This window comes from Solanum stenotomum, chromosome 1 (genome assembly GCF_019186545.1).
Source record: "Solanum stenotomum isolate F172 chromosome 1, ASM1918654v1, whole genome shotgun sequence".
In the NCBI taxonomy this organism is placed as follows: Eukaryota; Viridiplantae; Streptophyta; class Magnoliopsida; order Solanales; family Solanaceae; genus Solanum; species Solanum stenotomum.
The window spans coordinates 92,484,211-92,492,925 of record NC_064282.1 but is presented as its reverse complement, the minus strand read 5'-3'; the positions used below and the strand labels follow the sequence as shown (position 1 = coordinate 92,492,925).

Sequence of the window (8,715 nt, the reverse complement as noted above, 5' to 3'; positions counted from 1 at the left end):
GCGTCGCGGACATGCTCCCCCAATAGTGTTTTTCAACCGTTTCTCATGATTAATTATCTAAAACACTTTTAATCATCAAGATATATTTCCTATCACAGATCATAACCTTGAATTCATAATTCAAATTCAAGGTAGAGCTAAGAGTTAAGTCTTGAGAGTTTTTTCTAGTGTTTTGAGAAAGTCCCTTTGAGTTTTTGAGGAGTCTTCTAAAACTTCTAATAACTTGTTTCAAGACTCGAGTATGTGAGTATGAGAATGAGGAGAATGTAATCACGAGTCTACTTTATCATCATGAGATCCTTCATATGATGAACCATAACTCTTGAATTCATAATTCACATTTAAGAGAGAGTTAAGAGTAGAGTTCAAGAAAGTCTTTGAGTTCAAATGTGAATCCTTGGAGATCAACTATCGATTGGAATTAAGTTTTGAGAAAGTAAGTATGGGAATGAGAAGAGTCGTATACATGAGTTCCGTATTATTGTGGAGACCCTCGAGTTGAGTCATTCATGCCCGTAAACCACATGAACTCCATAATTTTAGTATCGTTGAGAGGAGCTAGTAGTATCTTCAAGTTCTAAGTCTTGAGTATTGAGTTCATAATCCTTTTTGAGATTATATTCCTAATCATGGGACTATTACATGTTACCTATGAATTCCTTGAGTTGAGTAGTTCATGCCTATAACTCCGCATTAGCCCTATAAGTCGAGAAGTCTTGAGATGAGAAGTATATTTGAGTCCTTGAGTGAGTTGTTCATGCCCATAATTCCGCATGAACCCTCTGAGGTGAAAATTCTTGAAATGAGTAGTATCATTGAAGTTATTGAGTTCGAAGTATTGAGTTCTATCTATGGTTATTGAAAACCTTGAATTGAGTTGTTGACATCCATAATTCAGCATGAATCTTATTCTAAGAAGTCTTTTACAAATGCTTTAAACTTGTTTTAAGATTTGCGTTTTTAGTTGAATAAAGAGTAACAAATGAAGTTCATTTTCTTCAAAAGAGTATATGGGAACTATGTATTCCCAAAGAGCAAATGTTTTCACATTTAAACAAGAAAGGAAACACTGATATCCAAAAGAGACTTTGAGCTAGTTTTTGAGTAAAGAGTGAATGTTTTCACATTTAAGCAAGAGAGGAAACACTGATTTCCAAGAGAGCCTTTGGGCTAGTTTTTGAGAAATTATCTCAAACCACAAAAATACTTATGTTTTTAAACATATGAGCTAGTTACATTTTGGGAGTAGTATTGAGCATCGATTTAGGGACAATTTGAATTCAAATAATTCAAAGTCTCTATAAACCGTGTAGCTAGCATGGGTAGTAAAGGGTTATACTTGTTAAATGATCTGTTAGTGCTTTTTAGAATAGACTAGTGAATCCACTTAGTAGTTAGGTTCTATACCCCCGACAAGGTATATGATGGCCATGACAACATGAGGCAAGATGTTGTATCATCACATAGCTCATAGTGATGATTGTCGGTTAGAGAAACTGCTACAAAGATATTTTGTATTTATATATATATATATATATATATATAGAGAGAGAGAGAGAGAGAGAGAGAGTTTACTTTGTATTTTCATATACAAGCAGAGTTTATCTTGTTTCCTTGCATACAAACTGAGTTACTATTGTATTCTTCAATACATTGAGTTGTTTTATACTATTTTAAAAGCTTTCCATTTATTGCATATGTATTATTGCTCTATATTGAGTTGAGTATCCAAATTTGAGTATATAGAGTTGAGTATATAGAGTTGAGTACCCAAAGTCGAGTATCTGAAAATTGAGTTGAGCCTTATTTCACTGAGTTGAATACTTTATTATTGAGTTGAGCCTTATTTCACTAAGTTGAATACCTTATTGTTGAGTTAAGCCTTATTTCACTAAGTTGAATTCCTTATTGTTGAGTTGAGCCTTATTTCACTGAGTTGAATATCTTATCTTTGACTTGAGTATCTTATTCTTGAGTTGAGTATTTTATTCTTGAGTTGAGTGTCTTATTCTTGAGTTGAGTTTAGTTGAGTGAGTTGAGAAGAGGTATGTATGTTCTTTTTTATCAAGTTCAAGCTTATGTTATGCTTTTGAATTCCCCTTACATTCTCCTACATTCGATGTACTGAGCCATTTGTCCTGCATCATTTCATGATGCTGATACAGGTTTTCAGGATCATCAACAAGCACTTCATTGATACCACATGCAGTTCAAGTTAGCTATGGTGAGCCTTCTTGCTTTCAGAGGATTCCACTTTTACTTTCAATTATATCAGTTGTTAGGATGTCGTGGGTCTTGTCTCGACTTCCATCTTTGTCAGTTAGAGGCTTCATAGATAGACATATTTTAAAGACTTGAGTTGCTTATCGTTGGCTAGTTGAATGTTTTATTTATATTCAGGGTATATCATTTGAGTTAAAACTTTGTATTTGAGTTTCATGAATTCTATTTAGTTTTTAAGCTTTTGTATGCTTGAGTTAGTCTCCCACTTGTAGTCAGCCAGGATGAGGGTTCACTTGGGGACCATCAATGGTTCTCGAGTGCCGGCCACGTCCAGGGTGTTGGTTCAGGTCGTGACACCCCCCACCCTCAAGCAAAAAAAATAATTATAAATTGCGTTTGGAAAATGTTTCTAAATTTAAGATTTCGTTTATCTCTCTCAACCCCTACCCCCCCTCCCCCTCCAAAAAAAAATTTCTTTTGTCAAATATTTCAATTTTTTAAAAAAATTTGACGCAACTCCCTCCTCCCCAGCTCCTCCCTAACCCCTCCCCACCAAGGCCACCCAACCTATGTTACCCCCTCCCCCGCCAGCCTATCAATTATTTTTTTAAATTTTTTTTTGGGAAATATTTTAAGGCCACCCCACCCCCAACCCCCGTCGGACGCCACCCCCACCCAATCTATCCCATCAATATTTCAAATTTAATTTTTTATGCCAATCCCATCCCTATCCCACCCCCACCCAAGCCACCCCTATAAAAAAATAGAGTCTGGAAAATATTTCAAATTTAAAAGATTTCATATTTAATGCCACCACTCCAAACCTCCAGCAGCCCCTCTGCGAGCCCATCAAATTTTATTTTATTCAAAAGAAAAGTTCTTGGAAAAAAACTTCCTGGGTCAGGTCCTGGGTTAAATCTCAAGGTCAGATTTTTGAACGGTCATCGAGGTCTTTTCCTAGTTTGAGTATCGGGGTCGGGTCCTAGATCAATTAGCGGGATTGATTTTCGTATCAAAAATATTTTCCTAAAGATTGATTTTTCCTCTCAACCCAAAAATATAAGATATTTTATGAAAAATATTTTTCATTCACCAACCAAATATTAAAAAATATTTTCCAGAAAATAGTTTCTACTCACCAACCAAACATTAGAAAATAAGATAAAAATTCACTTGTTTTCCAAGAAATCATTTTCTACGAAAACATTTTCCTTCATACCAAACACACCCTAAATCATTATTTTATTTTAAATTGCATTTTTAAATGCCATTCATTTTATTCGTTACATTTGTTAATATTCATTTATTTGTTACTTTTATTAATATTCATTTTTTGTGTTTTTAATGAACTCTAGAAATAAATTTAAATACAGATAAGATTGCATACGTAGATACTTTATGGACAAATGGTTTTACCCACAATTTTAAGATAATGTATTGTACTATGACAATTTTCATTTTTCTATTTAAAGAATTTCTTGGTCATTAAGTTAGTGGTGGTGGATAAGATTTTAGAGAATGAGTGTAATTTTCAGATTTTTTAGTCTTATAGAAATTTCTTCAAGTGTTCATAATTTTCTAGTGACAAGTTTCCCGAAGCTCCGTTGGGATCCGGCAAGTTCACCACCAAACACCCCTTTTGTATGTGAAATGAGGTCAAGTTAAAAGGGTATATTCCTACCTAAAATATTATATTGGAAGAGTGAATTATGTAGAAGTGTGGCTTTTCATTTTGCAAGGGTTAGTAGTTACAAAAAATATTATATTGGACGTGGACATACTAGTGGAAGTTTTTGTCTATTTAATTATGTTCGATCCAAAAGCTTTCCTTTCATGCTCTAGACTTTCTTGTAGATCTTGAAAGAAGCAAGGACCGTCTGAGGAGGAAAGTGTATTCGAGAATTTCCTGGACATATATAGTAATCAATGAGTTTCAAAGATTGCAACATTATTGTTGGAGTCCCACACCGTCTGTGGGATGGGAATATGGACTCCTTATATGGTCTCCGGTAATATGAAGGATAAGGTGAATATGCTAATGAGATTGTGTCCAGAAATGTTCCTTTGACTCTGGTATATGCAGCAAAGAAACACTGTTGTCCTCAATCTTTATAACATAAGCACCTTTTTTTTAATAATGCTGGATGATATCTTGAAGTAACGATGTTGAAATCTCTCACTAAATATAGTAATTGGACGATCAAGAGAAGAAGTAGAAGAAGAAGAAATAGTAGATAGTTGGGCAAGTTGAATTTCCTATATATTTGGGACTATTATTGTCTGATTGTACTATTTTCTCTTCCTCTTCCCGAGTCGTAAGGGCATCTTGTCTCTTTTCTTTCCACGTACACCTGGATGAGTTTTACTAAATGCAATATACTCACACAAACTCAACAATCAAAGCTTCAATAGAGAAAATGAAGACTCACACAAACTACATTTTGATGTGATCTCTCTATAAAAGGTGAGTTAGATGTCTCTACTGATATAGGTATTGAAATGTTTGAACTTTTTTTTTTTATGGATTTATGATTTTTTTTCTTAATTAAAAAGCACTTGAGGAGAGCTAAACAAAAGCGGATCTAGAATTTTGCGCAAGGTTGCGTTTTGTGATAATTGATACAAAACTTAACATTGTTATAAGTTTGTAAAGATTTACCCAAGAATATAAGTAGTTCACATTACCTTGTACGGATTGATAAAATGATGAATATCTTTATATGTAGAAATAATTTTTTTTTATTACAAATGAAGTTAATGCACTTGTGACGTTCTTTGTTGTTTTTTTCCTCGTAAAGCCATGGGACCTAAGGAAGAGCATTATGAAAAAGAGGTCATGAGAAAGTCCTAAAAGATGATGCAAATGGAATATCAACCGATCAATTCGGAGAAAGTTCCTTTGTTCTACCTAACCCTGCATGGATTTACTTGTTGGATTGCGATCCCACAAACTCGTCTAATGAGGAGGAATGGAAGGCCGAAGGAGAGAAGTCAGAGCGTTGTGAAAAGTCAACATGAAAAGAAAATCATCATCGAGACTAGAGAAATTTCAATGAAAATTTTACAATAAGAACAACGAAACAAAGCTTCGATATGAAAATGTGAAAAAGTACAAGTGAGTTAGATAGGGAATAAGAAGACACACATGTCTTATGTAACATAATACACGTAGGACACCACATATCACGAAAAATTGTCATGTAGGACAGCATATAGGACGAATGTATCTATTTGTTCATTTTTTTTCATGTTTAAGTATCTTTTTGTGCGCATCCAAAACTAGAGGGCATAGATATAAGTTGAGTCCAAGTTAAATGACATATTTATGTATTATATGCCATAGATTTAATGTTGTCCGAGTTTTTCTTTAATTCTCGACATAGCAGGATATCAGTGCACTAAATTTTTCTCATTTTACTAATAGAACATGGTAACTTTTCTATGCTTGATTCGGAATATGAGGGTTGATCTTAGGCATATTTATATGCCTAAGTTGTCAATAATTGCCCATAAGTCAATTAGATCGAAGGATGATCTCTAGTCATTAGCTTAATTTTTGGTGTAACTTGTGATGATTGTACACTTACACGCATGATTAGTTGTTTCAGGAACTCTCAAGGGAATATGAGTCAACTTGAAGAAAAGATATGTAAAAGAGCATGAAAAGCGGCCAAGGATGAAGACCCCAGGGTCAGGCGCACTGCTAGGCGCGAGGCGCCAAGGGCCAACATTTAGAAACGCCTCTCAGGCGCTCTAAGAGGCACGATGCACCTGGGACAAATATTCAGAGATGCCTCTTAGGAGTGCTGAGAGGCGTGTCGCGCCAAAGAGGAAACTTCAGAGGCAAGTTTGAGGCGCGATGCTAGGCGCAACTCCCCACCATGATGCCGACTTTTCCAGTGTAAATACAACTAAATAGGACTCGTTGTTGGTTTAGGATTGGGTCTTAGTTTTTCTAATTTTTATAAATAGACCCTTAGGGTTCATTAGTAAGGGTTCGACTTTTGATTTAGCATGCAAGAGAAAGACTTCAAGTTTGTAATAGGTTTTAATCCTTGAACTCTTTTATTTTCTGGAAATTGTGTGAACTATTGTATTTTCTTGTTTACTAATATCATGAGTAGCTAAATGCCCTAGTTCTGGGGGCTGTAGCTACGAATAGATTGTTGATTATTAAAGACTTTATGAATTAATTATAGGTTTTCATTATAAGTTAGTTCTATATTCTTGTTTTAGTATTTCTTGACTGGTCATCTAGAGATAAATCTATTGTTTAACCTTAAAATCGGGATTGGAGAGGTTAGATAGACCAGAGTATATAGAGAGCTTGATCGACCCGTTAAGTCGAGGTGATTTGTGTTCAGGAGTGACGCCCGGATGAACAACTCGCATGGTTACGAAATAGGATGATATATAAATGCTCGTCAATTAGTCTATTTATCCCCGCTCGCCCGGATGAACAACTCGCTGGGAAATAACCCTCGTTATTCACTCGCTTTGGCACTCCAAGGGCAATTATAAATGATGGAGGTAAGCATTTCATCAACCATCTTGTTAAGAATCTTCTTGCTAAGTATGGTATTCGTCATAAGGTTGCTACAACTTACCATCCTCAAACGAGTGGCCAAATGGAGGATTCGAATAGAGAGGTGCAGCAAATTTTACAGAAAACAGTGACTGCGCAAAGGAAGGATTGGTCTGATAAACTAGATGATGCATTGTGGGCATATAGGACTGCATATAAGACACCAATAGGGACTTCTCCCTATCACATAGTATTTGGGAAAGCCTGTCACCTTCCGGCGGAATTAGAACATCAAGCATATTGGGCAATCAAGAAGTTGAACTTAGACCCCGAGCTAGCCGGTAAAGAAAGAGTGAATCAGTTGCATGTACTTGAGGAGTTTAGGCTCCACGCATATGAGAATGCTAAGCTATACAAAGAAAAGACGAAGAGGTAGCATGACAAGCATATTGTAGCTCATACCTTCAATCTAGGAGATAAGGTACTACTCTTTAACTCTAGACTAAGGTTATTTCCCAGAAAACTAAGGTTGAAGTGGAGTGGTCCTTTTGAAGTGGTCAGAATGACGCAATATGGGGTTGATGAACTTAAAGGTAAGACTGGCCTTACTTTCTTGATCAATGGGCAAAGGGTGAAACACTATTTCGGTAAAGATGCAGATCATGATCGGGAAGCTCTTGATCTAAATGATGAATGATCCAAGCTGCGTCGTGCTGTGACATTAAATCAAGCGCTACATGGGAGGCAACCTAGTTGATTTTTTTAAATTGATTTAGCTTAGTTTAAATTCGTAGAATTTAGGAAATTCTTTTAGTTTGTTGTTTTAGTTAAATAGGATTTTTAATTACTCGTAACTTAGCTTGTAATAATATATATATATATATATATATATATATGAAATCACTGAAGCCAAGCGCACTGGCTGGTGCGCCGTGCCAGGCGCAACAATTCAGAAGGCCAGATGGGGCACGCTGAGAGACGCGTCGCCCCTCCGATCGTGCCACCACCCTGATTTCTTAAAAAACCGGGTTTTGACCCGGTTCAACCCCAACCACTACCCTTAAAACCCCCAAATCCCTAAATTAGTGCCCATTCTCCTAAATTCCAACCGACTTCCCTCAACTTTTCTCCATTCTTCTTCCCTAACTCTTCTCATTCCTCCATTAAAAGTTCCACCAAAGCTTTTCTTTTTCTTCTTCCCCACCACCAACTATAAACTTGTCTACTTCCCTACTTCTCTTCCATTTCTAAACCATCAGTCCCCACCAATTTTTTTTTTCTTTTTCTCTTCTCCTCACTGGCCAACCCTAGCCCCCCTCCCAAATTTTTCTAATTTTTTTCCTTTTCTCTAGTTTTCTTTTCTTAACAGTTTACAATGGCACCAAAAGCCAAAAATGTGGCAATTTCGAAGAGAAGTAGAAAGGGTGAAGAATCCGAGTCCAGAAATCGGGAACTAGTCCGAAAATTTGGTAAAAAGGCGGTAGAGCGGTATGGTTGGGAATGGTTTAAGTGTCAGCGCGAACCAAAGTATATGGGCGGCGAATACGTCCATGAGGTAAGGTTGCAATCTTAATTTTCTGATATTTATCGTACTGTGCTTGATTTGGGGCTGAGATTTATTTTTGACCATCCGGGAGATTGTAATCTGTCTTTAGTTCGTGAGTTTTATGCGAATTGGCTCACTGAAACTAAGTATAAAACTGTTTCGATCAAAGGTAAGGATGTGAAGTTCAATGCTACTATTCTAAATGAATTTCTAGGGACCCCGAATTGTGATTCTGATGCATTTATTACATTGAAGGATAAACCTCCTTATAGGGATATCCGCCATACTTTATGTGGGGTATAGTCCACGGCTAGGTAAGAGCGTAGCAAGGATACGAGGAGACATAATACCCTCCATTATGCTAATTTCAATCAAGTTGCTAGGGTGTGGTTAAAAATAGTGTGTAGCGTGCTACTACCCG

At 36.3% G+C, this 8,715-nt stretch overlaps 1 protein-coding gene across 1 annotated transcript; it reads left to right on the top strand.

Annotated features, from left to right (window-relative positions):
* Positions 1–6,851: 6,851 nt before the first annotated feature.
* On the top strand, positions 6,852–7,445 carry LOC125858753 (uncharacterized). Its single transcript, XM_049538566.1, has 2 exons — positions 6,852–7,180; positions 7,268–7,445. The coding sequence occupies exons 1-2, from the start codon at positions 6,852–6,854 to the stop codon at positions 7,443–7,445; spliced, it is 507 nt and encodes a 168-aa protein (XP_049394523.1).
* Positions 7,446–8,715: the final 1,270 nt, after the last annotated feature.

Bases quoted from the DNA above. Each gene is read 5' to 3' on its own strand.
- LOC125858753 (XM_049538566.1), top strand. From the start codon at position 6,852: ATGGAGGATTCGAATAGAGAGGTGCAGCAAATTTTACAGAAAACAGTG. The intron at 7,181-7,267 runs GTAGCATGACAA...GTTATTTCCCAG, and splicing joins TACAAAGAAAAGACGAAGAG to AAAACTAAGGTTGAAGTGGA.